This window comes from Numenius arquata, chromosome 6 (genome assembly GCF_964106895.1).
Source record: "Numenius arquata chromosome 6, bNumArq3.hap1.1, whole genome shotgun sequence".
NCBI lineage: Eukaryota > Metazoa > Chordata > Aves > Charadriiformes > Scolopacidae > Numenius > Numenius arquata.
In genome coordinates, this window is record NC_133581.1 from 4,606,337 (window position 1) to 4,633,714 (window position 27,378).

General features: G+C 44.2%; 1 protein-coding gene across 1 annotated transcript in view; it reads left to right on the forward strand.

The window, feature by feature from the left end:
* The first annotated feature begins 3,431 nt into the window (after positions 1–3,431).
* AKT1 (AKT serine/threonine kinase 1) overlaps positions 3,432–27,378 on the forward strand; it is a 79,840-nt gene continuing 55,893 nt past the window's right edge. Inside the window, exons 1-2 of the mRNA XM_074150030.1 lie at positions 3,432–3,736; positions 10,346–10,524. Coding sequence (XP_074006131.1) covers positions 10,479–10,524 — 46 coding nt within the window. The 5' untranslated portion in view covers positions 3,432–3,736; positions 10,346–10,478. The remainder of the gene's footprint in view (positions 3,737–10,345; positions 10,525–27,378) is intronic.

Genomic DNA, 27,378 nt, shown 5'->3' on the forward strand with positions numbered 1-27,378 from the left:
CGAAATGCACTTTTAACTTGCATTTTTATTGAGCTAGATTTTTGTCTGAGACCAAACCTGAATTGTTTGTTTAAAAGCTGTTAATGCCTAGACTGAGATATCAACTCTGAAATTCTAACAGGATGTCAGATGGTCTCTTCCTTTGAGTAGAAGCCCAACAGTGAATTCTTTCTTCCCATTTTAAAAGATGGGCTGTACTCAAATTCACTGTTGGGCCATAAGGGTGCTGTCATGGAACACAGTTTGTTCTACTGGGGTTTACCTCAATAATTCCACTTCATCTTACCATGGTAGTCTTTCCTCTCATGCCCGGCTAGATAAAAAAAAAAACCCCACATTGTTATCCAAAGCTGCATAATTTCAACATTTTAAAATAAATTTAAAAACTTACAGTGAATTACATGTTACCTATATGTATGTTAAAAATGGATGGGAACAGGGGTGCCTGCTCCTCTGGTGTGGTATTAATACAAAGTCTAGCCATCAACCGTTCTTTGCCACTAACCCCTACGTTTGGTATTTTCAGGTAATATAATACCAAGGAACAGTTGATGCACCTTATCCTGAAGCACTTTAATAATCCAAAGTCAACAGATGTGAAATTTGAGGAAGCGCTCAGGGAAATCTAGGGACTTCCCTGAAAATTAGGGTTTATAGACTATAATCCCATTGATGATAACTGAGTGATAAAACCCCCGGTTTGCATTTATAACAATTCTTGAGTGATTTCATTGTTCTCAAAGAAAAAAAAAAAAAAAGCAGCTGCTTTTGTTCATTGTTGATACAAAGTCACTCTTGTTGTTGCAGACCAGGCACTTCCTACTTTACCTGGGTATTTTTATCCCCGGCACTTTGCTGTGTTTGAGAGATAAGCCCTTACTCCAGACTCCGAATCACACTTCCCCCTCAAATTTGGGCCATGTCAGATCCAGAACGGGATCCAAACTTTCTAGTTTGGGCCTGCCTTTCATCACAGTAAATCAACAGCCGGCAAATCTAAACAATCTCTTCATGTTGAAATTTTGGTTGGTTTTTTTTTTTTTTTTTAATTGTACTTCCTTTCTAGCAAACAAGGGAGGTTTATTTTCTTCTCTTCAGGACAGAAAACTGTTTACTGTATGACCTTATTTTTTAAGCTGCTGCTTCATTTGCAGGGGGAAGTCCTAATGACCTTGCTCACCGCGCCGCCTGGGAGCTTATCAATCAGTACAGGGTTTGGCAGGAAGGCAAGAAAGCTCTCCGCCAACCACATCTATTACCAGAGATCCCCCTGCCTGGACGCGAGCGTCCTACAGCCAGCGAACTCCTGTACCTACACCCGTTCTTTATTGCCAGGTGTAACTGCAGTCTGAAGACTCAAAATTAGTTCATAAATGAATTTTCTTCTTTTTTTTTTTAAAGTTCCGTACACGTCCATAATTAATTTAATTTTAAATAAATCTTTAGCGGCCACCTACAGTTTAATCGACACTAAATATTCTGAACGTAATGCACGGTAGGTTGAAACGTGATCACAAACCTAGATTTTTCCTTTCCGTTACCTTTGCATCTTAGAAAATTCTCACAGCCCTTTCCTTCTGCCCCAAAATCAACCGAAATCTTTCCACTGACTGCAGCAGACGAAGATCTGACCCTAAAGTCGGTAACTGGGTCTGTACCACGGCGTCTGCTTATTCCGCCAGGCTGCCAGAACGGTACATTTTTAAAACTGTGCTGAAATACGCCCCAGTAAACCCAGTAGAAAATACCACGCTGGTGTAGCAGCTCTGCCAGGAGGAACTGGGCTGTTCCTTGGTGGGAAAGGAGGTCTTGCTCTTTTTTCCCTGAAGACGACCATGAAGATGAGGGAAGCCTTTCCTCCTCTGTCTCACCGTTGGCTCCTTTAGCACACCCAAACCCCAGAGATCCATTTGATGCTTGGGAACCCTGGTGACAGATATGATTAGACACGTGATTAGTCAATCAAAATGGAAGAAGAAAGTGGATTTCACTAAAAGCGTACAAGCATTCAAATTACGTGATAGAAAAGCCTCTTCTTGTATCAAACAAGTTTGCTACCAGTGCAAAGGCAGAGTCGTATTCCCCAGCTTTACTGCTGTAAATGCATTTTATGCCCCTTTGTGCTGTTAACAGAGCTGGGGGAAGATGTGACGCTTTCTAAATTCCAGCTAATTTCCGATTGCAGAAATGCGACCATCAGCGTGCGTTTCTGAAGAAATCCAATCAGTTCTTACAGCCCAGTTGGTGTTTATGGCACTGTCAATTAGAAAATAAACAAAACCCCTTAATGACCAAAGAGGGCAAATTTCGATACTGGAAACGCAGAGAAATAATAAATCTGTCAAAGGCATTTCCACAACATCGTTTTTCAGAGCGGAGCGGCTCTTAAAAGAAAAAAAAAAATCTTAGGAAATAATTTACATGCTGCAACCAATAGTTCCAAGTTATTTGTGATGTTTTGAGCCATTCCTGCTGTGAGAGAGAGCAGGATGGCCCCGAGCGCAGCCTCCAGACCCACCGCCCCGGCCCCATCGCCACCGTGAGCCCCCGGGGGGGCAACTGCTTAACCTTTCCACGCCACACAGGAAAGGGATATTGAAGTATCCAAGGTATGGTGGTACCTCAGCATTTCATCAATCCGTGTTCTGTGGGTGTGAGGGAAAGCTCTGGCACTTCATGTTTTACAGGGAAGCTTGCTGGTGGCTCCCAAAAGGTCTACGGGGGCCTCGGCCCTTCCCAGAGGTTGAAATGCCAGGGGCGGCCCGGGCCTCTGCCCTGCCCCGGGGTCGGGCCTCTTGTTTTTTTGGGGTAAATTGTCTCCGCTCCGGGCACCAGGCTCCTAACGCCGGCGGCTTCCCGCAGGGCCGAGTTTAGGAGAGGCCACATCAACCTCCCAGGGCACGGCGACCCAAACGCCCGGGGTCAAGGGCCGGTCCGGTCCCGGAGCGCTGGGGTAGGGGGAAGCCAGGCCTCGCCGGGGGCCCGGAAACGCCGCCCGTGGGGCCCGGGGCCGGCCCGCCGGGTGGGCGGAGGGGGGCGGCGGCAGGGCCGGGTCGGCGGGGGCTGCCCCGCCGCGCTGAGGGGGAGCCTGGAGGGCGGCGAGTCAGGGCCGGGCGGCGAACCGACCCCCCCCCCCCTCCCTTCCTCCTGCCGGGGAGCGGCGCGGAGCGGAGCGGGGCGGCCCCTCGGCACGGCGGGGCGGGCGGGAAGCGGCGCGGCGGCGGTAGGACCCGGCGGCCGCTCCCCGGAGGATGTGAGCGAGCGCCGCGGAGACGCGTGTGGGACGAGCCCGGCCCCGGCTGCGGGAGCTCGGCCCGGTGGCGCGGGGGGAGGCGGCGGTGGCGGCTGCGGGGGTGCTGCTGAGCGAGGCGAGGGGCGGCCTCCCCCTCCCGGCCGGAGGCAGGGCGGCGGCGGGGGCGAGGCGGAGCGGCGGGGAAGGGAGGCCGGCAGCCGGAGCGGGCGTGTGAGCCCCATGGGCCGAGCGCCTGCGAGAGGGGGAGGAGGAGCCGCCCCGCCGCCCGCCGCCCGGGGATGGTGAGGAGGCGGCGGCTGCCGGGAGCCCAGTGAGGCCTTCGCTCGGCACCCGCCGGAGAGCCCGCCTCGCCAGCCTCCCCCTTCCCTCCCGCTTGCTCGCTGGCTCGCTCCCCCCTTCCCTCCCCTTCCCCTGCCTCCCTCCCCGGCTCCCTTCCCCTGCCGCCGCCACCCTCCTATCACCTCCTCCCCGGGCTCCAGCCATGTAAGTGACCAGCTCCCCCCCCGGCTGGGAAGGGCTGGGGGAAGGAAGCGACGGGGCCGGGGCCTGCTCCGCTCGGCCGCGCCGTGCCCGCCGCATTGTGCCGGGCCGGGAGGGGAGGGGAAGGGAAGAGAAGGGAAGGGGGGCGGCGGCCGCCCTCCGCCTTTCCCGGGCGGCGGCCGCTGACCCGCCTAGGCCGCGGCGGCGGCCGGGGGGCTGCCCCGCCGCCCCCCCGCCCCGGGCACGGCCGGGCTGCGGCGGCCGGGCGAGGTGGGTGGGTGGGTGAGGGGGGGCCGAGCTGCGGGCGGCCCCCGGCCGGCGTCCTGCCGGCGGGCCCGGGGCGGGCAGGAAGCTGTTGGCTCCCCCGGGATGCGGTGGATGAGAGGGCGGCGGGGCGGGGGGCTCCCCCCGGCGGCCCCGGGGCCTGTCCCGGCCTCTCCAGCGCCGGCGGAGGCTGGGGCCGCCCAGGACCTGCCTAGCATCCCCCAGGGAACGGGGGTGGCGGCGGGGGTATTTCTAAAACTGTGGCAATTAAAGTCACCAAGTGCCCCCCCTCCCTCCCCCCCAGTTCTCCTGTTCCCCCCCTCTATCTCGCCTTCCCTCCCCCATTTTCCTTGTCTTGTGTAGCCGCGTTGTTCAGCCCAGCTCCGCTTTGCGGACCACTAAGTGCCGACGGGGGTGTGATTATCTCCGTGGGCATTTGGCGTGTGTAGGTGGCAGTGCAGCGTTTGTGGACTTGATTTGTATTTTTTTTTGCAGTCGTGTTTTGCAGAGCTGTAGGGAGCTGTCTGCAGATGCCCACCCCCCTCTCGCGTGTCCGTCCCCCCCCCCCCCCCCCCCAAGTGAAATTCTGCAGTTGTGGAAATGTTCTTGGAGACTTCTGGGACTTTTGCTGCTGTTTCTTTGTAAAACACAAAATTGTAATCGAGTATATGAATGTACTGGGACTTTTTATATATTTTACTGACAGTATGCTACTGATGCTAATGCAGCTTGCACCTTATCGGTATCCCCCCTTCCTCCCACCCTCCTGGGGAAAATATTTAACTCTTTTTCTTTTTGCTTTGTTTTCCTACCACCTCTCACATATAAGAAGCAAATCCCTGATTTGCTCTTGTTTGTTTTATTTATACCACAGGAGGGATGTACATTTCAAAATACAGTTATAAAGGGGAGTTACTAACACTTAATTCAGAAGAATATTTGTTTACAGGTAAATAAATTTGACATACTGCATGACTAGTAATTACTTTTATGTAGTAGTTAATTTCCTGATGACAGCCACAACATTTGTCTGAGTTAACAGATTTAGTGACACTGTGGAACTACCTTTGATTTTTTAAATAGGAGGGTTTTTGTTGTGTGTGATGTTTATAAAACTGGTTTTGGTGTGCAGCAGTGGTAAATCAAATTTAAGAATTGATCCAATGTCCACAAGTAACTGGTAGCCCCAGCATTCACTTGCTGGCTTATAAAAATGTCCTGTAAGTGATTACATTAAGAATTAAATAAGTTCACAACTGACTTGATTTGTATGGGGACAGAACAAAACTTCTGTTATAAAGACTTGAAAATGGAATTTGATGAAATGCATCTCAAATTGGTACAGAAGTTCTGAGCAGTACAGTTCTTAAATTATATGAGCATAAACTGTAAAAGGACTTGTTCTTGTTTGGGAACATAAAGAGGATTTTGTCTGGGCTGTGTCTTTGACAGAGAGGACATGAAGAAGTCTCTTTTCTGCCATCACTCAGTTTTTAAATAGGCAGCTTAAGTTTGTCCTGTCAAACTATAGTCACGGTTGCAGCTTGGCCAGCTGGATGTCGTAACTCTGGCCCCTCACCTGAGCAATGTTAACCTCTGTCGATTGATCAGCGAAGGCATGAGAGCACAAGTATTTCAAATTACAGTTTGGTAAACCTAGACCAGCCTAACAGATTAGAAGAAAAGTGGATGTGGCTTTAGGGATTTTCCTTTTTTCTCCCACTTACCATTTTCCCTATAGCTCTTAGTATCAGAGAAGCCTTTCCGAACCTTGTGGCAAGCTGCCATGAAATACCAGTTTAGATGTGGCGTCATTCGACACAGAACATATGGTAGCAAATACTAGTGACCACACCTAACTCAAGGCCCACAGTGTGTTTTTGTAAAGTAAGCTAAGATGCTAAGATGCTGGAACATCCTGGTCCTTTTAAGCTTTCTTGAAAGCGCTCTGCCCAGATTTGGTAACTGGGTCATGGTGCGGAGCTACTGCTGTGTGCTTGGAGGGCCTTGAGTGTGTTGGAACCGCTGCTGCTCCTGCAAAACACCCAGGGCAGGATTTGCATAATGCAGGAGATGGTACTTCACTGGCCAAAGCCTGGTGGGGACACCTCTCTGTACACTCTACTTGAAACGTTGGCTGGAGCCCAGCTTTGTTGTGTCTGTGCTGTTCAGGTGCAGTTGGCTGTCAGCTGGGAGCTCACACTGGGATCTACTGCGGGAAGAAAGCTTAGGTTGCTCATCGTATCCCATGTAAATGGGCCTAAACCCACACCGCTCCAATTCCTGCATGTTTCATCTGCTCTTGTGACAGTGTCATGTGCCCAAGGGCTGCTGTGTCCTTTTTTTGCCTGCTCCTGCTTTTGTGCATTAGAAGAAGACGTAAGGATGTGTGGCACATTAATGCTCGGGGTGTCCTGGGAGCATCAGGACTGTGCCACAGCAGGACAGTGGGCATCAGTGATTGGTTGTGTGATGGGCAGAGTGTTAGTCCAGGAGCACGCTTTGCTGTAGCCTGCTTTCTGATCTGGGCTAACGAGTGCAGCCTGGACACTTTCTAACACGCCAGGTGAGGCAGCAGCAGGACCGAGCTTGGTGGGTCTCATCCTCCTTTAGTCTCTTGTTTACTCTTCCTTGTAGACAAAGAAATTACCGCAGATGCTCCTGTATCCTGTAAGCTTAGGTTTCATCTTCGGCATTACGGAAGAATTCCTTTTCTTCCTGCTCTGCTTTAAGGTGTGAGTAGAAACAAGTATAAAATTCCATCTTGGAAAGAGGGCCAGGAGGACAGGTTCATCTCTTGATCTTGTAGAGGCAAAAGAAGGCGGGCATAAGAAGTGGAACAGAGTGAGAGAAGGAGCTCTAACGCCACTCTCCCAAATACGGAAAAGATGGTTCTGCTCCACCTTCTGTTGGACGGTTGGTTTGATTGACTCCTTCAAGCAGGTTTTGCTGCCGCAGCGCCTAAGGAAGTGAGTTATCTCATTATTTATGAAGAAGTTAATAGCCTTTAAGGAATTAATATATGCGTAAAACCAGCGTCACCAAGATACGGTGCTAATGTCATGCCATTCATGATTTACTGCACTTCAGCCACGTGAGAAATACTTTGGCATTGAAAAAGGTATTGCAGAGATGCATATTGAAAAACAAGCAAATAGAAGGCTAAGAGAAAGATGGAGTTGTTTAGCTTTTGACAGTATTCAGTCATGTGCAGACACGGGCTGGAGCAGCCAGGTCATACTTACCTCAGATGCCCTCTGCTCACTGGGAACCATTCCTAGATGGCCATAAATGAGGACTGTAATCATTCCTTTTTTTTTTTTTCCACTCTAAGGATTTTATGGAAAAGGAACTTTCTCTGGTTTACGCATCTTCAGTAGCACGTTGACCTGTAGTTAACTGGCTCTTCTGTTCCCAGAAATTACTCTTACTTGCTGCCACTGTCTTCAATAGCGTCTTTTACTAAAATAGATATATTAGGCACAGCTTGAACGTGTGTTTTAAAATATACCAGATGAAGTGGGTTTGCTTCTGTTGGAGCTGTGTCTACGGGCGTCTTGTTGGGCAGTGAGAAAGGATTCCCAGCTCTTCACACTGGGAAGAAAAATTAACTTTAGATCTCCCTTATAAAATTAGGGACGGCTGATTGAAGGACCGAAGTGGAGCTCATGCTGCAGGTTGGTGTTGAGGAATGTTTAGTGTTAGCCCACCTCGCTGTGCCGTGCCACCCAGTCTTCTGTACGTGCTTCCTTTATAATGCACCCTACCCCCTTCACCACCCCTCTCCCCTTGAAGGAGACGGGCAGGTAAAGACACATCTCTGGTAGCATGGCTGCAGTAGCAGGTGGGGAATGTTTCTCGGGTAGAAATTGTAGGGAAAAGCCAATCCAAACTTTCTGGTCACCAGAGAGAGTAGAAAAAAGTAGTTCCTCTGAACTTTGGATTTCGTTGTTCATCTGCTTTTTTTTGGGCTGTATTGTCATTCAGATTCAGATTATGAGATGACAGTTTAGCCGATGACAAGCAGGAGGCTGCCAAGTGGTAATCTTGGCAAGCGTTAACCCAGAAAAACCTGGAGTAAGTTAGCTGCAGATTGCAGAACTTTGGGCCCGTGCGCTTTTCTCTGTTTTTAATAATAGGATTGTCCTTTCTACGGACTAGTTTGGCTTGTAGCTTCCTTTTTTTTAACTTATGGTTATCGAAAAGGATATTGATTGCTCAGTGCAGCTAAAGAATTGAATTCGAGGTGCAGAGGTAGGTCACACAGTCCCTGCGTTCTGTTGTGGCAGAACCTTAGAAGTGTTAACTTTCACGCCTGGGTGTTGCGTTTCCAGACGTAAGCTGTGATAATCGCAGGGGTTTTGTTCAACACTTTTGCAAATCGCTCAATGCTTAAATGAAGCCTCTTAAACGAGGTCTAGTCTGCTCTTGACATCAACAAGTAGGTCTAGCTCGCATGACGATTGGGCATGCAATTTTGGAAGGAGAACAAAAGCCTGCTGTCTTAGTCAGGTTCTGTCCTAATTGCTCTGGAGCTAAAGGAGTTTGTTCCAAGGTTACTGATCTCTATTCTGCAGCATATGGTCTTCTCATATTTATTTATGAAATTAAGGAATTCTTACATGTCTCTTGTTCCAATGTCATTTTTGGGGTGTTTTCCCTCCCTCAGGCAAACCACTTACCTGTTTTTGGGAGCTGATAATGATAACTGGTGAGATATGGCAGATTCGTAACTTGGAAAAAACCAAAAACCCAAACCCACCTTGTTTCTGGGGAAAAACTAGAAAATAAAATGTTATTGGAAAAGCTGAGGAATAGTGGTAAACAGTCAAAGTTCACAGGCAAAGTATCAGGGGAGTGACCTCCTTTCTCCCGGTCTGTTCCTGCTGGCAGTGATGGGACGTGTTCCAAGTTTGACCTGCCTATTTCAGAGCACTGGGGATGTACAGTACGGAGCCTTCTGTCCCTGCTGGGCTTTCAATTTTAGGTTGGATTCGTTTTGACCACCTGTTTCTTCCACCCAGGGTTGTGTCTTAGTGAGTTATGGGGAATTAGTTGCTTTTTAATCTAGTTTCTGATGGATGGCTATCACCTGCATGTTCGGAGATAATTGATGCACACGTGCCAAATGCATGCAGAGACGGTATAGATTTGTTAGGTGGAAATGTGATGTCTCTGTGGTTGGAGAGAAACTCCAGTAAAAGCCAGGTCTTTGGTGGCAGGTTACAAAATGCTGCTGGGTTTTGTTTTATTAAACTTCGTGGTTACTGCTGGGAATTTGTCACCAATTACATTTTTTTGATCACCCAAGTAATACCAAAATGAACGGCGGTATGGACACTTCAGAGAGCACAGGAGTCATTAAAGAAAAACAAACAGAGAACATTTGTACCACAAGCAGAAAAATAATCAGATTCAATTTAGAAAAATAATAAAAGCTAATGCATTTGGGAAGAGATTACTTTCAATGAGGGAGAGAAACACGAAAAACATTTCTGTGGTAGTCAGCCATGAGCTAGGCACATTTTCAATAAGTTACGGCAATTTTGAGCTATTTGGATAGGGACTTCATCTCATAAAGCAGAGGGGTAAAAATCCCAAGTTGCATTTAGGTGTATTTCATTGCAAGAAAGACAGTGGCAAACTGCAGTGCGTTCAGGGAAGGGCAATAAAATTGATCAGGGTGCTATAAGGGCTGATTTAGGATAACAGAAAGGTACATAAGCTCATCTGAGATTCTTTGTATGCATCTAGGAGAGGTAGGAGTGATAAATATCAGAGGTAGAGAAGACACCTTTTGGGGAGCCAAGGAGATCTGAGCAGGAGTAACAGGATGATGCTGAAGGTAGAAAAATCTGAAGCAGAGTATTGGGAATTTTTATTGGCAGAGATGTATCTCCAAGATGCGCTGTGTACTAGTTCATAGACTGCTATACATCAGGCTGTAAAGAAACCTTCCAGCAGAGGTTCTGGAAGTCTCCTTACCAGGAAATGCTTAAAACTGGACTTCGTGAAATCTCAGAATTTTTATTGTTGTGGGGGGCGAGGTGTTGGAGAAACGGAGGTCTACTGGGCAAGGTCTTGCATCTGCCTCTAATCCAGACAGTCTGCCAGCGATCAGCCTGCTCAGTGAAGAAGCAGGGTTTTAGTGAGCACGTATTTTGGCACCCCCACCCGCCAAGGTATAAAAACCCCTGTGAAGAGTTAAGCCCTTGTTTAGGATTTGTAATAATAAAAAAAACCCCAAACTAACAACCCAGCAATGAAAGCTACTCCCTGTTGTATCCCTTACTGTAAATATGTGACATGCTTCAAAATGATGGTGCGCTCTTCTTTTGACCCTTTTAGAAAGAGCCGAGAAGAGGAAAAACGGAAAAAAACCAACCCCGTCCCTTTTGTGGAGCCTTCTGCGGGAGTTCAGGAATTTCAACAGAGTGATCTTTCGGCATAAACTGGTTTTTCGAGAGACATTCCTGCCATTATGAATGAAGTAGCAATAGTGAAGGAAGGGTGGCTTCACAAACGAGGTAAGTGTCTATTCCCTCCAGCACGGCAGATTGACGTTCTCTCGTGTGGTGATATGTCCCTTAGTAGCGTATCTTCAATAGTCTTGTATTTTCCCATTCACCCTGATGGGAAACGGCATATAAAGAGCGTGCGTGACTTTCTCTCAAGTTTGAGAAAACGCACGTGTAAGGGGTTTTCTTTGGGCGTATGTTGACCGAAAACTGCATCAACTGCTTTGAAAATGATGATAAAGATAGCGACTGGAGGGGATGCTACTTAGAGTGCGAAAGGTTAAACTGTGGCAAATTATTTTGGTTTATATGTAGGTCTGTAGCTTTAATTTTTGTGTTAGAAGGTGGAATTGTCTTGAGGTAAATCTTCGTGTGAACGGTGAAAAATCTGCCTGTATTTTGTGAGCAGTGCTGTGCTCTTGCAGAGACTTGCTGGAGAATGTGCTGTTTTGTTTGTGTCTGAACTGCGCTTGGGACCAGTGTCCTAGACAGGAAGAACAGCCTCGAGTTTGTGCACTCTGTGCATTTCTGTGGTACCACTAATGACGTTTGATTTTTATAAGAAGCCTTTATTCTTAACTGGGCGGCAAAACTGAAATAACCTAGTCAAATGTACCCTTATGCCTTTTGCATTCTTTAATGTTTTATTCCCCAAAATGGTGGGTTTGGTCTTTTTTTTGGGAGGCGGAGGGGTGTTTGTTTTCCAAGTACTACAGCCTTGCTCCTATAAAGTACTTGACTTACCTGTTCCTTTGTATGCTGCTATCTTTTCTTGGAAAGGAGAGAGCAGGCTTAGGTACTTTCCATAATACCGTCATTTTTTTGGACCAGAAACAGAATCCGTGTGCTCCAGCAGGAGGGAAACTCGCGTGGTTCTGCAGACTCAGGATTTTTCTAGAGGGTTTGCAACAACTTGCCTGAAGGTGCAAAGGTGTAGCATAATTATTTCTGGAAGAAAATGGAAATACGTTATCATAACCTTGATAAAGGCCAATGGTTCTGCAACACTAAGAAATTTCTAAGAATTTAGAAAACCAGTTGCTAATCGTGTTTTAAAAGGGTGGAAACATACGTTTCTAACTGCTGAATATACAGCTTAGTTTAGCAAATTGTCTGATGCTTGATGTAAAAATGTTCTCATAAAGTTTTTTCTAGTTTGTTTTGTTTTGTTTTTGTTTTTTGTTTTGGTGTGGTTTTTTTTTTTTTTTCCTTTTCTGGTTTATTTCAGTTAGAAACGCCTTTCCACTCATTATCTTCAATAACTCATTTGAGAATTCTGGTGTACCGAGGCTACCTTGTTCTGATAAAGTATTTGAGAATTGTTTGCTGTGTTTGGATAAAACAAGAGAATGAAATGCAGAATTATGCTTCCCGTTCCCATTTACGAATCTAGAAACTTCAAATCAAAGAGATGTGTTTTTAGGCTGAGGTTTTTTTTTCTTTACCATCTGTTGTTACAATTCTTTCTGCACTTACCTGTAACTTTAAAAAAATAGTTTGTTAATTTGAGGAGCACTGCATAAAAATCTGGGGGAGAAACATGTATTTTAAAACATATGAAAATGGAATTGTATTGTCAGGATGATTCAGAGGCAGATGTGTCTGAAACTTTAAAACAGTCGTGCTGCATTTCAAGCTTGTCTGTATTTACTCTTGAGAATTGAATTTTCATTGTTTCTAGGATTACAATAAAGCTGCTTTCAAGTAAGGACACCTCTGGAGGAGGTCTTAGTAAAGATGCCCTGATCTCCTGATCTGATTTTTTTTTTTTTTTTTAATTACCTTAGAGAAACAGATTATCTCTGATGGTTTGCTGATAATATTATGATGAGATTATCTGCTGAACGCACTTCCATTTCCAAAATATTACTCTGCATATTTGAGACTGCAAATTTGTGCCCAAACGCCCAAACTGTTAAACGTATCGTGGCGTGTTTTGGATGCCTGGTTTCCTAATCTTTTTAACCTGTTCCCCAATGCCTTTTTGCCTTCTTGGTATGTGCGGTGACACCTATTTCATTCCACTTCATTGACTTTGCAGCTGTTAATTTGGCATTGTCCACGGGAGGAGGGTTTTAGAAAGCAGTGCTATCTTTCCGCCTCAGCTTGCCCGTGTCTCAGCTCCGTTACTTTCTTGGTTTTCAAAGCTGTTTCGAGATCAGTTGAGAAATTCAGTTCTTTTGGCTGGGGGTGCTTGTGAGGGGAACTGATCCACTCATGTGTGTGTTTTGTAAAGGATTTTTTTTTTTTTTTTTTTTTTTTCTCAATCGTCTGCATTTGTTGCCAGACCCTATCAGTTTGCTGGCTCTGCAAGATCAAGTGCTTCAACCACAGGATGTTTCCAAAACTGATGTCTGATACTATGAGCTTCTGAAGTTAAGGCATAAACAGTAATTACTGCAGGGAGGGACTGCTAAAGGAGGATTTTAGATGTAGGAAATGTATATTGCTTGTCTTTTGGATCATTTATAAAACTGAAGGTTGCACTGTATTTGTTCCTTAAAGATCCTAGGACTTTTCACATGCAAATACTTTAAGTAATGATTGGCCAAAATCCAGATTGGGCAACGATGTTCTGTCTACCTAACGTTCCCCCTGTAGCTTTGGTTGGATACGGTGTCTTTTAGTTCACGTCCTGAGCAGCTGAACAGCATGGCTGTGTGCAGTTAAACAATTGCTACATCTCGCCCCAGCAGTGGCTTAATTTTGGTGGTTTTAATGATTTGTGTACGTATAAATCAGGCTGCAAAGTGCTCTGGAGCCCTTCTGGATGGCAGGTGTATATAAGCATAAAGCCATCATTAGCAGGAGCAGGTGTTTTGGCCTGGCAGGGAAATAGCAGGGCTTTCTAGAATTGTGGAGTTGTTTTCTTTTGTCGGTGTGCTTTACATTTCTGTTTTTGTTTCCAAAATTAAAAATACAAATGGAGAAATGAAATTAAACATCACTGCCTGGCCGAGAGCTCTTGGCAGTTCTGTAAGTCAGTCGCTGAAAGGAAGTTGTACTTCCAGTAGTGCAGATGTTTGGGGGCCAGAGTCATCTCCATGACATGTCTAACCTCAACCAGGCAGGGATAGAAGAATTCATGAATGAAGTTTCCCCCCCCACCACCCTGTTTCCCAGTTGGCAAGCTCTCCAAGTCCTGTTACTCTAATCACAGTGAGGTGATAGACTCTTGCATAAAGACAGAAACAGTAATTAAAATACTAACCACTCTTCGCATAACCGCGTGGCTGAAGCGTTCCAACGTACGTGTAGAAAATGTGAAGAAACTCAGATGTGGGGTGGGTGTATTGTATGTGTATGTCCAGAATAGGTAGTCCCTGTTTGTATTGCAGGGAAGATTTGTTTAGTGGGCAAGGTTGGGGAAAATGGGTCAATGTAGGGGTGCTATAATTGTGACTGAATGTGAGGGAAGAAGGAGAAAATTGTCTGCCCAAACTGCTGCTTGTTGAGTTCTGAGATTAAGAATACACATGACATGCATCCAGAAAACCAGTAATTTTGGTTGTGTGTTGTGGAGCTTTTTGGATAAAAGAGGTATGCCCAACTGTATTTTATTTGCTTTACTGATCCATTTTAAAGATCTCACTGGATTTCTTGGCATCTTTCTGCTCTGATCCCTGCTTATAAAGGGCCTTCTATTGTCTTCAGTCTTCATCCTGTTTTTTTTTTTTTTGTTGTTTTTTTTAAAAAGTCTTTCTGCAAGGCTAACAAAGAGGGGGATTGTGCGTTTTGATACTCTGTCATCTCTGTCTTCCCTAGTATGTCCGGTTTTCTTATTAGGGCATAAACTTGTATGGAAAAAGGAGTCTTTTGGAGGCAGGGAAAGAGGGGGAGGGAAGAATGTACACTGACATTTAAAAAAGGAAATGGAAATCTTGGTTTCTCCCTCTGAGAACTCTGAAGCAATTGTAAGCAGAGGAGAGACCTGTGTATTTATCTATTAGTATTTAGCAGGAAATGTGGAACTACGTTTGCTTTTGTTTTTAAATAGTATATAAATGCTGCACAGTAATTTTAACTGTGAAAACCAGGACATGCCCTCCAGATGTCGATTTGTGTGGACTTTAGGCAGACAAAACTATTTGACTAGTTGGGAGCGTGGCTGCCAAGCTGATCAGAATTACTACAGCTCCTTAAATGAAAAATTATACAAACGATACTTATTCCACTGCTGGAAATACTATTGGGTTTTTTTGTTAAAAAATTATTTCTGTAATGAAGCAGAGAGATACTGATGTTCTAATAAATAACAAGTAGTCCTCGGTGATTTGTCTTTCCATAGCTTCATTTCATAAAATGAATGCAGGGTCCGTATATAAAATACAAGCCAAGAATTAAACGCTGATTGTTGCTCTTTTAACGCTCTCTAGCAGGATAGCACACACAGTGAACTTTAACTTTGTTATTTTGAGCACAGGTTCATACTTTCAGTATTCTGTTAGTATGAATCAAAACAGGATCTTAGGATGTATGACCAGAAGTTACCTTTTTTTTTTTTTTTTTAAAGCCAGTGGGTCTCTTGTGTTGCTGTTTTTCTTTACCTCTCTTTCTTCTCTCTTTTCTGTCCTTACCACGTTCCCTGCCTCTTTGTGTGTGCGCGTGTGTGCGTGTGTTGTTTTGGGGTGTTTTTTATTTTTTACCTTAGCTTCTATCCGTCCCTGGGATGTAGTGGTGTGATTTCTTGATGACCTGTGTAACTAGAACCTTCAAGGTTCAGATTAGTTCAAGGATCATCTGGCTTTCATGGTATTTCAAAGGAGTGGCTGTGGCACTTGATACAAAGGATCCTCAGATGCATCTGAACTCTGAAGATGCCAGCTATAGAGGGCACAGCCGCTTCAGAGAAAAAAACTGGGGGGAAGAGGAAAGGTAAGACACAAGATAGGGGCTGAACAAAGAACGGAGGGGGGAAGTTTGGAACAGAGGGAAAGAAGCTGATGCTACTTCCAGAGCTGAAGGGGTTGGGTTTATAGGGAAATCTGTGGCTCTTCTTATTGGAAACAAAAGATAAGCTGTGTCAGTTTGTGGTTTTTCTTCTGTGTCTCTTTTTTCAACACAAGGGGCAATAGTTTTGCAATGTTAGCTCTCGGTTGCTTTCATTTTGCTTGCCCTCTTCTGGGAAAAGGGGATTGGGGAGGAACCAGGAAATCATCAACCAATAAATCTGACCTTGGTGGTAGGCAAGATGCTGGAGACATTAAGAAAGGATGAGATCACAAAACATCTGGAGAAATATGAGCTGATAATGGCCAGTCAGCGAGACTTTTGGAGGGTAAATCTCATCTGATGGAATTATTTGTGGAGAGATCATAGGAAACAGGCTGGATCCAGTGTACTGTAAAAAAAGTCTGCTTTGGATGACAGGGAAGTCAGATGCTGAGAATTACCTAGTACAGTGTAACTATACTGTATTACATCTTTTAAAGAGCTAGCGTAGCCTAGAGATTGCTCATCTTCCTTCCATTGAGCTGACTACTTAAGTCTTTGACCATCTTTTTTACTTTCCAGTGTCCTTTTAGAAGAGTCTTTCTCCCAGAACGGTTTTCTTGTAGGAAACCCTGTTCTTTAAGCCACAGCTTCACATTTTTCAAGGGTGAAGTCCAAATGTTTCTTTTTTCACTAAAAATTACTCCCAAAAAATCTTCATTCCAACCTTTTCCCTCACCTTTTTTTGCAAAAAACTTTCAGTTCTTTAGAGAAGTCATGCTAGGTTAGATGTTTTTCTCTTGTGTTTGTAAACTGACTCTCTGGAACTTTCATGCAAGTGACACAAAACACACTCTCGCTTTGAATGGCAAAGAGGAAGAGCTCAGATGTTGATGCCCACGTTATTTCTGTCAGTCCTGGAAGTTTACTTTCGTATTCTGTTTTATTGTACATCAGAAGCAAAACAAACTAGGTCTCAATTTTATCTCTAAAAGTGGGGTAGTGTCATAAATTACTGTTATTTGTCGTTAAAAGAGATTTGAGAATGAGGGATCTAGGACATTTCAAGCCCTGTAAAAATGAGCCTGGGAATGCTTGACACAGTGGATCATCCAGAACCTGCCTGCATTGGCTTTGATCCTCTCTTTCATGGTTTCTCCATTTTCAAGAAGGAAAAGGTAGGCCTGTGCGAAAAAAAGAAAAAAAAAAAAAAGTTGCCCATGTGTGGTGTTCTGTTCTTTTTCTCTCTCAGTAGGCGTATTGAGAAGTCATCAGGTTTGGATTTAGGAAGAAAGAAGTACTAAGTGAGTATGCTATTTTGAGATAAAGAGAGATCAAGAGAGTAAAGCTCGCTCGTTGTTCTTGCAGGAGTGTTTTTAGGCAAGGTGCTGTGCCATACATTTTAAATTTGGCGCCTTGTCCTCACTTGAAGGTGTCTTCCACTGCAGCCCCTGTGTGGATGCCAGAAGGTTCCTTCCCTTCCACCGTTCCCTGCTGGCGCTTTCCCTGTGTGATCACCATCAGCTGCTCTCCTTCCCTGTGCCCATGGCTTCCCCTGCCTAAACTTGCTCTGTGGTAGCACTCTTAGCCCTAGACTTCACCATCTGAAAAGATGGCAAGGACTTTGATGCTGTTACAGCATGTCACCATGTACTGCTCTGTCTCCTCCACTTCTTATGTTGCTCATAATTCCCTTAAAAATTAGGGTGGTAGTTGGTTTCAGACACATTCAGAAAACAAACCGTAGTATGTGTTGGAAAGAGAGATTTCCTTAACATTTGAATATTTAATTTGAATACATTTTAAAAGACAGAGCATTGTAAAAAACAAACAACCAACTCTCAGCCTTGTGGTTTTTTTCCCCTTTTACATATTGAAGTAACTGATTTACTAAGAAAAAGAGTTAAATCTTATTTAAAAAGTCGTTTCTCATGGGGGGAAGACAGAGGCGGGATTATTATTTTCAGATGTATTATGTTGCAGGTACAATGTGCCTCTTAAAGGGGGAACAAAAAACAGGAAACTATATGAGGAAAGAGGAAGAAAAAGAATGGAGAAAGAATAGCACCATATTAGGTGTGAAGTAGTGTGCTTCTGTGAGAAATATTTATTGCAACTGAAAGGGGGAAATCATGAAGACCGACACTGAGTGCAATTGGAAAACATGTTACAGAACTCTGGGATTATTCTGCCACCTCTTCCAAGTTGATCCAAAAATATGAAAAAAAAAAAAAAAAAAAAAAAAAGCTGGTCAAACAATATTGTGAAATTTGTCAATTTATTCAAAAGTGCACGGTCGTATTTGAGGACAGCAGAGGTAAACAATCATCGCAGACTGCAGGCAAACCAGTGACTGTTTTCCTGAGTCTCTTGGGTAACCTGGGAGAGCGAGGTTTGAAGTGCTGCCCAAAGCCCAGGCTTTTGGTGAACTGCGTGTAGAAATATACCTTGGAGCCAGTGGTTCTGTGCGTGACTGCGGTGGTATTTCGTGTTAATATCAAGAACGAGCGCAACATCTGACTCATTTACAGGGCTATCAAATCAGTCTCTTCTGCTGGTTCTTTACTAATGTGCTTTTAATGAGGCCCACAGAACGTGCGTACTGAGGAACCGAGTTTTGTGTTGGTTGTGAACCGTCCGTCTTCCTCACAGGAGATAGATACCTGGTTTGGGCGGGAGCTCCAGTCTTAGAATGATAGAATGGTTTGGATTGGAGGGGACCTTAAAGATCACGTCGGAAGAGGTGGCAGAATAATCCCAGAGTTCTGTAACATGTTTTCCAATTGCACTCAGTGTCGGTCTTCATGATTTCCCCCTTTCAGTTGCAATAAATATTTCTCACAGAAGCACACTACTTCACACCTAATATGGTGCTGTGGGCAGGGAAGTCCTCCACTGCATCAGGTTTCCTAAGGCCCCATCCAGCCTGGCCTTGAACACCTCCAGTGGTGGGGCATCCACAGCTGCTTTGGGCAACCTGTTTCAGTGTCCCACCACCCTCACAGTAAAGAACTTCTTCCTTATATCTAATCTAAATCTCCACTCTTCTAGTTTACAACCATTACCCCTTGTCCTATCACTACAGGCCCTGGGAAAAAGCCTCTCTTAAGTCTTTTTTTTATAAGCCCCCCTTATATGTTAAAAGGCCACAATAAGGCCTCCACAGAGCCTTCTCTTCTCCAGGCTCAACAACCCCAGATCTCTCAGCCTTCCTTCATGGGAGACGTCTTTTAAGACAAGTATTATAATGCTGATAGGAAAGTTTAACTCAACTCATTAAGTTGATGCCGGTGTTATTTTAGCGGACTTCAGGTGCTGATGGGGCAATTAATGAATTAGAGCAATTAATGAATAGAGCAATTAATGAATTAATTCTCTGATTTTTAAGTGCAGCCCTTAAGTTTGTTTTGGCTTTATAAATTGGTTCCCACCTGTAGAAGTCTCAAGATTTTGAAGGTTTTGGCCCTTTTTCTTTCTGACATAGAGGAGCTTTCTAATCCTGATGATGTAGAGGAAAAATATGAAAACATAACCTGAGTGCCTTCTTCACAGTTTAGACTAAGGAGAAGAAAAAGGGCTGTTTAATTACTTCTAGTAAAAAGTCTCAAAAAGCATATGATTTAAAATAATTTATAATGTGTGTTTTTATTTTTCTGAACACTCAGCCTTAGCGGTATACCCTACGATTTCTGCAATTCTGTCAAAAGATCTGGGGATCAAGAAGTGTACCCTGATAACACTTCAGAAAGCAAGTGATGTGAAGGAATAAATTTTGCCTTTGTTGGAAGAAGCTCATGGTCTCATGGTTAGTGTGTGTATATATATATATATATAAAAATATATTTGAACTGTGTTGTTATCCATCAAACTCCAGTTACACAAAGTCTCAAGATTTAAGAGAAAAAATACTTATTTAAAATTTTTGCCATGCGTTTCCGTATCAGCCTTTGTACATGCCATTTTACATCTGCCAAATAAACACTACCTTGTTTGGAATGATGTCGTTATACTGGTGTGGAAAATACACAAAATAGGATTTACGCCCTGAAATGCAAGGACGCCCACTATTTTACATAGTTATGCCATTATGCCTAGGTTGGAGCTTCACAGTTCAGTGAAATTCAGTGAAATTCAGTTGAATTGTCAGTAAGAAGTTACACCCTTGAAGAAAACCATTAAGCAGTTCAAAATCCCTTGTCACGCCCCTTCAGCCCTGCAAAACGGGAATACTACCTTATATTTGCTGCTTGGTTTTCAAGGACTTGCAGGCATGGATTGTCTGGATTGGGGTTTTTTTGTGGGTCATAGATATCCCTGATGCCTGCCTGTAGTCTGTAAATAGCAGTCAGTTAAGCAAATGGAAGTGTTTTCTCTGTGATGCAGGTTTGTGGGCGTTTTGTTTGTTTGTTTAACTTTCGATCATGCAATCTCCTTCTCCTCCTTTCCTCATTGAGGAGAAACGAAACTGTGAGAACACCAAGAGAAGCAAAGACATGTATTTCTTAATTCAAGACTTTACTTAAATGCGTGGTTTTATAGTTTTAGCTCTGTTCCACTGCAAGTTTATCAACAGAGCAGGCTAGAATCCAGTTGTGATAATCTGTGGTGATAATGCTGGTTGTGGGGATTGGAAGTAGTTTTACAGGTGGAAACTGATTTGTGGATGTAGGATATGAATCGTTTGCCGCTATAAATGAAGTAATCAAGTCACTCTGTGATAAGTGGTCTTTGTGCTGCTCTGGCAGTGTCTTGAGAAGACTCTGCCTTAGACTGGGAGGTTAAACGCCCTAATCAGCATGGCTTTTTCTTCAATATTTTTTTAAAAAAAGAAATCTTGTCTTTTTACATGATTGTTAATAGAAAAATGGTTTTGCTGCTTTACTACTGTCTTTGGTGACGTGTTTCAGACAGTGAAGGAGCAGGCCAGTAGTTGACTTTTCAACTTGAAATTTTCTTTGCATCAGAGATCACTGTAGTTCTAGGTCTTTTCTGTTACAGATCCATTTTCACTGTAGCACAAACATTTGAAGGTGTGTAACTGATGTATCTCCTGACTTGCACGATAGGAAAAGTATTTATTGTAAATAAGAATTAGGGAAAAATTACTTTTTCATACATGGAAAATCACTGCAAACATGCCAGCAACAGCCTTCAGCTGAGTTGCAGAGATATTGCCTATTGGGCACTATTGTGACAGCTTGTCTCTGTCGTTTTCGCTGAAGTTTAGCCTGTACAGTCAAGATATCTTGATCGGAGGGATGGGGAGATAGTTAAATTACATCATCATGGAAGAATACCAGCATACTTAGCTTTAAAGCCATTCAAGACTACATTGGCACCCCTTTGTTATACAGTGTAGCTGAAAACGAACTGCAGCAATAATGAACCAATCCATCTAAATCACAGCAGCTGAACAACTGACTGTTCTATCTCAAAATGCAAATGCCTTGTGCAGAATGGATTTAATTGTAAATGTTTGCTTAGTAGGGAATATGAGCCTTTTAGTTTGCGACAATAATCGTGAATACAAAGCGCCACAGAATTTTAGGGTTTACATAGCTTGTCCCTGTTCTCATAACAATATTTCAAAGTCAGTTTTTTAAAATGTACCATTTGGCTTTTTTCTAGCCAGTGAATAGGACTCTAAATGCCCAATCTCTAAGCGATGTTTTAAAAACGGAAAGATAAATTTGACTCTCTGTATTTAGATTAGGCAGGATTTTCTGTTGTATTTCTTTCAAATCCATGTTAGGGCTTTTATATAGCATCAGATAATAAGAGGAAAAAGTGCTGACTTCCAGAGCTTGGATTTGTTTTGCAGTGCAGAAATGCCAAGTGTAACTTATAGGATTAGCATTTTCTTTGAGGTTCTAGTAAGGTGCCTCTCAAACAATTAAAAAGTTACTGTTACGGATTTCTATTCCAGCAAAAAAAATAATCAACACCCCCACACCACCACCTCACCATATTAAAATCGTCGTTTTTTTGTTAAATTCTTGAAACCTAGCTGCTGAATGCAACTAAGGAGGATGACTCTCAATTTGAATGAATTAAAGTAGCGTTGCCATTTTATAGCAAGGAAAGGAAAAAGCTTTCAGAGTTTCACTAGTGAAAAGAGCGAAAGCAGAAATACCTGCCTCCAGGCTGTTCCGAGCTATCTTTCTGTGTGAGGAAAGGCAGATTTGAGACCTTTGAGAACACACACACAAAAAGTGTGCATGTTTATGCTTCTGTTGGCATTTTGTATGTGTGTTCTTTAATAGCCTTCACATGTAGATTAGTCCTTCCTTAAAAAAAAAAAGGCAACCAAGCCCCCTGAAGAATAGGCCTTTGTGACACTGGAGAAGTTTACTGCGCCAAAGTTATGGTAAGAATTTGTAAATTTTGGCTGCTGGAGTACTTCCTTCCCCTGCTATGTTTTTAATGTTGGAAACTTATAAGTGTGGAAGAGAGGGTGTTTTTTGTTGGGCGTTTTTTTTTTGGTTGGTTTGTTTTGTTTTTTTCTTAAATGACAATGCAAACATTCATTTCGCAAATTGAACCGCCCGTTCACATGACGCTGCTGGCCGTATATAAACACCCTGTTGATCTTGTTCTGCAGAAGTCTTCATTGGGCTTCCTGAAATGTTCCACTGCTCTTTTCGGGGCTGCTGGGGATTTAGGCTGTATCTGCTCGAATTTAGTTTGTCAAATTAACATCCCTGAAAGAAATGTTTTTACTTGGAACACGGCCCTCAAAGCCGGGATGATTTTCTATGTCTCTTTTTTTTTTTCTCCGTGTGTTTAAAATCTTTCGTTCTGCTATCTTGGGAATGGTTTTTGTTTTGCCTGTATTCTTCAGATAAAGCTGAACCTGTCGGGTAGATGTTTAGTGTTTCTTAGTTGCAAAACCATCTTCCTCTTACATACGTTGTTGTTTCTTCACGTGGATCTTACGTTGAATGTTTTAGTTTGTGGGTGGGCAAAACAGCTTGGGATGAGAGAGCTCTGCAGAGCACGGAGGGCCAAGAGGACCCTGGTAGCCACATTGCCAGGTGAGCCTTCCCAGTGGCCCAGGATACAGCAATGATTTGTACAACACAGTTGACTTCACAGGGGTTTTCTGGAGCAATAAGGGCAGAATTGGAGTCCAAGGCTAGACTGTCATGGTGACAAAATATTTAGAAAACATTTTCTTGCTTGAAACAAAAGCTTGGATTGTGCAACACGAAATACCGTCCCAGTGTAATAAATGGTGTTGTGTATTTTTAAAGGGTTCTGTGTGTTCCCTGACCATCAGCTCTTGCCAGATTCGGCCTGTTCAGGTAAAACAAGGCATTTTTCCTTTAGACTCTTGCCTTTAAAGGCCGGGTTAATTCTCCCGCTTTACACAGTGGGTTTGAAAAGATGTAATAGCTAAATCTGGCCTCCCATTTTGAACATAGTGAGCAGCCCTGTTAATCATAGAATCATGGAATAGTTTGGGTTGGAAGGTCATCTAGTCCAAAACCCCTGCAATGAGTAGGGACATCCTCAACTAGATCAGGTTGCTCAGAGCCCCGTCCAACCTGACCTTGAATGTTTCCAGGGATGTGGCATCTGCCACCTCTCTGGGCAACCTGGGCCAGTGTTTCACCATCCTCAGTGTACACATTTATTCCTTATATTTAGTATAAATCTTCCCCTTTTTAGTTTAGAGCTGTTACCCCTTGTCCTGTTGCAACTAGCCCAGCTAAAATGTTTGTCCCCATCTTTCTTATAAGCCCCCTTTAAGTACTGGAAGGCCGCAATAAAGTTTCCCCAGAGCCTTCTCTTCTTCAGGCTGAACAACCCCAACTCTCTCAGCCTGTCCTCACAGCAAAGGTGTTCCAGCCCTCTGAGCATCTTCGTGGCCCTCCTCTGGGCCTGCTCCAACAGGTCCATGTCATTCCTGTGCTGAGGGCTCCAGAGCTGGATGCAGTACTCCAGGTGGGGTCTCAGGAGAGCGTAGTAGAGGGGCAGAATCGCCTCCCTTGCTCTGCTGGCCACACTTCTTTTGATGCAGCTCAGGATATGGTTGGCTTTCTGGGCTGCAAGTGCACGTTGCTGGTTCACATCCAGCTTTTCATCCACCAATACCCCCAAGTCTTTTCGGCAGGGCTGATCTCAATCCTTTCATCCGCCAGCCTGTATTGATTGCTGGGGTCGCCCAGACCCAGGTGCAGGACCTTAGACTTGGCCTTGTTGAACCTCATGAGGTTCACATGGGCCCCCTTCTCAAGCTTGTCCAGGTCCTTCTGGATGGCATCCCATCCCTCAGGCATGCCAACCGCACCACTCAGCTTGGTGTTCTCTGCAAACTTGCTGAGGGTGCACTCAATCCCACTGTCTATGTCATTGATAAAGATACCCAACAGTACTGGTCCCATTATGGACCCTGGAGCGATACCACTTGTCAGTGATCTCCATCTGGACATTGAGCTGTTGACCACTACCCTCTGGATGTGACCATCTAGTCAGTTTTTCATCCACTGAACAGTCTGCCCATCAAATCCATACCTCTACAATTTAGAGAGGAGGATGTTGTGGGGGACCACATCAAAGGCCTTACTGAAGTCCAGGTAGACAACATCCGTAGCTGTTCCCTTGTCCGCTGATGTCGTCACTCCATCATGGGAGGCTGCAAGGTTGGTCAGGCAGGACTTGCCCTTGGGGAAGCCATGCTGGCTGTGCAGACAGATGCGATGGAGCAGCTTCTTCAGCTGTGGTGGCTCAGCTGCATTAAGAGCAGTTGCTTAAAACTTACACCTTGTCATTGGCATAGACTGTTTCGATCCCAGGTGGGCTCTAGGAGTAGACTTGGTGATTGCTTTTATTGGGTTAGAACGTGCTGTCTTGCTGCAATAGGGACCTTTTGTACTGTAGGTGTTTCATCCCTCCATAATAACTGCTATAGCTTTTTTTTTTTTTTTTTAACTAATGCCTGAGGTTTTGAGATGTCCCAGCCTTACCGATATCTACCCTCTGACTTGAAAGGAAGCCAGAGGTCTGAAGTGGCTGTAGTATATTGTTTGTCGGGAATAATATAAAATTATTTTAAAATGAGCAAACCTGTGACAACTGAGTGAAGACTCTTGGCCAGCTGGGTACAATTCAGTTCGGCGTAACTGCACCATTTGGAGTTAATGCATTTTTTTCCCAGTCTGATCTGTGTTTCCTGGGTAATATCAGTTGTAATTTGGGCGAAAAGCATGATTTTACGTGTATACTGCCTTCTCTGCTTAGAGCAGCAGGTGGCCAAAGTTCTTTCTGAAGTAGTGACTTGTCTCAGCTCTACAGCAGCTATAACCAGATCGTCTACGGAGACTATTTTTTGATCTTAAAGAAGCTGATGTTTTCAAAGGTGCTGTAGTTGTTGGAGTATACTGTTGTTCATGAAAGTGGAAAACAAAAGCAAAACATGGAAGGGGGGGGGGGGGGGGAAGTTTGCATCATCTTGCATCTTTGTATGCTTGGCATGTCACCCTGTCCCATTGAGCGCTGCCCTGAGTGGGGCAGAGCTCGTTCTTTGGGCTGCTGCTTTGTTGCCGTCTACTAGTTCCTCTGTTGCATTGAGCTGCAGAACCAGCTGCTTTTGCTTTTCATACCTATTTTTACCATTTCTAATTTGCTATTAAGATGTTAACTTCTGCCTCCCGTTCGCCTAGCGCGTCTCTGTGCTGCGACTGCGACGTGGGGGGCAAGCGAGCGCTTCTGGGCTTTCTCTTGTGCTACCCTTTCACACTGGGGAAATGCTCCCTCTAAACAGCTGCGGCGCTGCTTTATTATCCTCTTTAAAAGCTCTCGCTCCTTGTGTTGCTTATAAAAGGCCTTGATGAACTTGCAGTGCCTGTGTACCGAGATTGCTGTTCGCTGCTGTGTATTGATCCTTCTTTTTGTGTGTGTCTGTCTGTCTGTCTGGCCTTCCGTTGTCCCTGTCCTGTGACAGTAAACTCTGCAGAACAGGGAATATCTCGTTTTATTTGTACAGCAGGTGGCTCAGCTCCAGGTATGTATCTGAAGTTGCAGTGTACTGCAGTAATACAAATCATTACATACAGAAAGCGGTATATAAAATAGAGGAAAAAAGAAAAAAAGATCAGATTTAGTGTGAAAAGTTTTTTTTACAGGTTATTTTTGGTGTGGTTTTTTGGTGTGTGTTTGGGTTTTTTTTAGTGTTAATCCTCTGACAGGTAACTGGCAGGAAGGTGTAAAAGTCAGTTTTCTTCCCATTTTAAGGAATCCTCCTCCCCATAGCCAGAGGAAAGCTTTCTTCTCAGCAGCTGCTGCAGGCTACCAGGAATGGGCTGCTTCACAACAGCTCTTGTTGGTGTCTTGGAGAGATTTGTTTACTCCCGCGACTTGACTGTGTGTGCTTATGGCTAAACCTCATCTTTCTGAAGACTTTTCTCTTTTCAGGCACCATTTTAGAAGTGGAATGACACCCAACAGGATGTGGGGTTGTAGATACATGTTCATGGTTCAGAGGCTGTGCATACCTTTTTGACCACGTACAATCCTGTGCTATTTCTCTCATGATTCATGTGGTGAAATGAAACATGGAGGAACACAGGATTCAGTTCTTTTTATGCCCAGCACACACACAGAATGTTTATTGATATTCATCTTTCTGCTGACTCTTACAATCCTCAAACCAGTTACTGGAGGCAAGGAGATTAAGATGAGGGCACGTGGCCAAGCAGACTTGAGGTTTTGTTCCTTGAATTTGATTTGAAATTTGCAGTTTGATAAAGTTGCATTCGTTCTGTTTTTTGCCTTTGTATTTTTGTAATTCTCCTGAATTACCCACGTCCTGTTCGTGTTAGGATTTCTTTTGTAGAGTTTTGAATGGCCCTGCTTTGATGGAAGATTATACCAGATCACCTTTCATGGCTCCTTTCAACATAAAGTATTCTGTGATTCTTGACCGGTTTGATATTGGGAATCGCATGCAAAGCCCAGCCTGATTTTGAAGGCGAATAACAACCACGTTTGTAGAGGTGTTTGGTTTTACTTTTGGTATTCCTTGTGATGACCGTCAAACAGAAAATAAATAGCAGCTCCTCTGTTGTCAACAGGCCTTTTCATTTTTCAGTGTTGGCTGATCTGCTCAAATACAGAAGTTGGGATTTTTCAAGGAAGAGGTTCAAAACATGGAATAATAAACAAACCTTGCTAATTTACTACTTGTTGTTAGTGTTCTGGGTCTGTGCTTTGGAACCAAAAGTTGCTTTTTGCTTTGATTGCTAGACTGTCTGGTTTACTAAGATTGCTACGTAGCTGTGAAGCTGCTGGGAGTTTTGCTCTCTTTTGTTTGCTTGGTTGGCGGTTGCTGCTGTGAGGCTCGCTGTCACAAAGCAGAAATGTTTCTAACCTCATCCCAGCCTTTCTCCTTCACCATTTTGTAGTCCTGGTGTAAAAGAAAGGAAAAAAAAATAGGGGTAGCAGGATGTGTGGTGGGGCTAGCTCCATTCTTTCTGGTCCTCTCCAAGCAAGGCTTCAGTTAATTTATGTCACTGATGGAAGTCGAATTAGGTGCCTTCATGGTCACCTTCAGCAATAGCTGGTTGGCTGCAGCTCCTTGAGAGACTGAGCATGGCAGAGGAGGTATGCTTTAGATTCACGTGTCCTTCATCAAGGCCTTTTCATGAAGATTTAGTAGCTGTCTGTCATCCTTTGGCCGTTATGATGAGCAGCCACCTTTTGGAGTCAGACCCTATAAACGAGGGTATCCTTAGGGTGATGGATCTCCGCTGTTCGTTGCAGGGTAATAGTCACCTCAAACAGTTGACGTTAAATGCAGCTTAATGAATGCCCTTAAGTTGTAGAAGCTTATTTCACAACTCGTGCTCTGGGTGGCTGCAACTGGAGTCCCAGAGGACAGAGTAAATTTTGGACCTCATGTGGCATTTGACTTAGAAAAGAGAGCCTTTG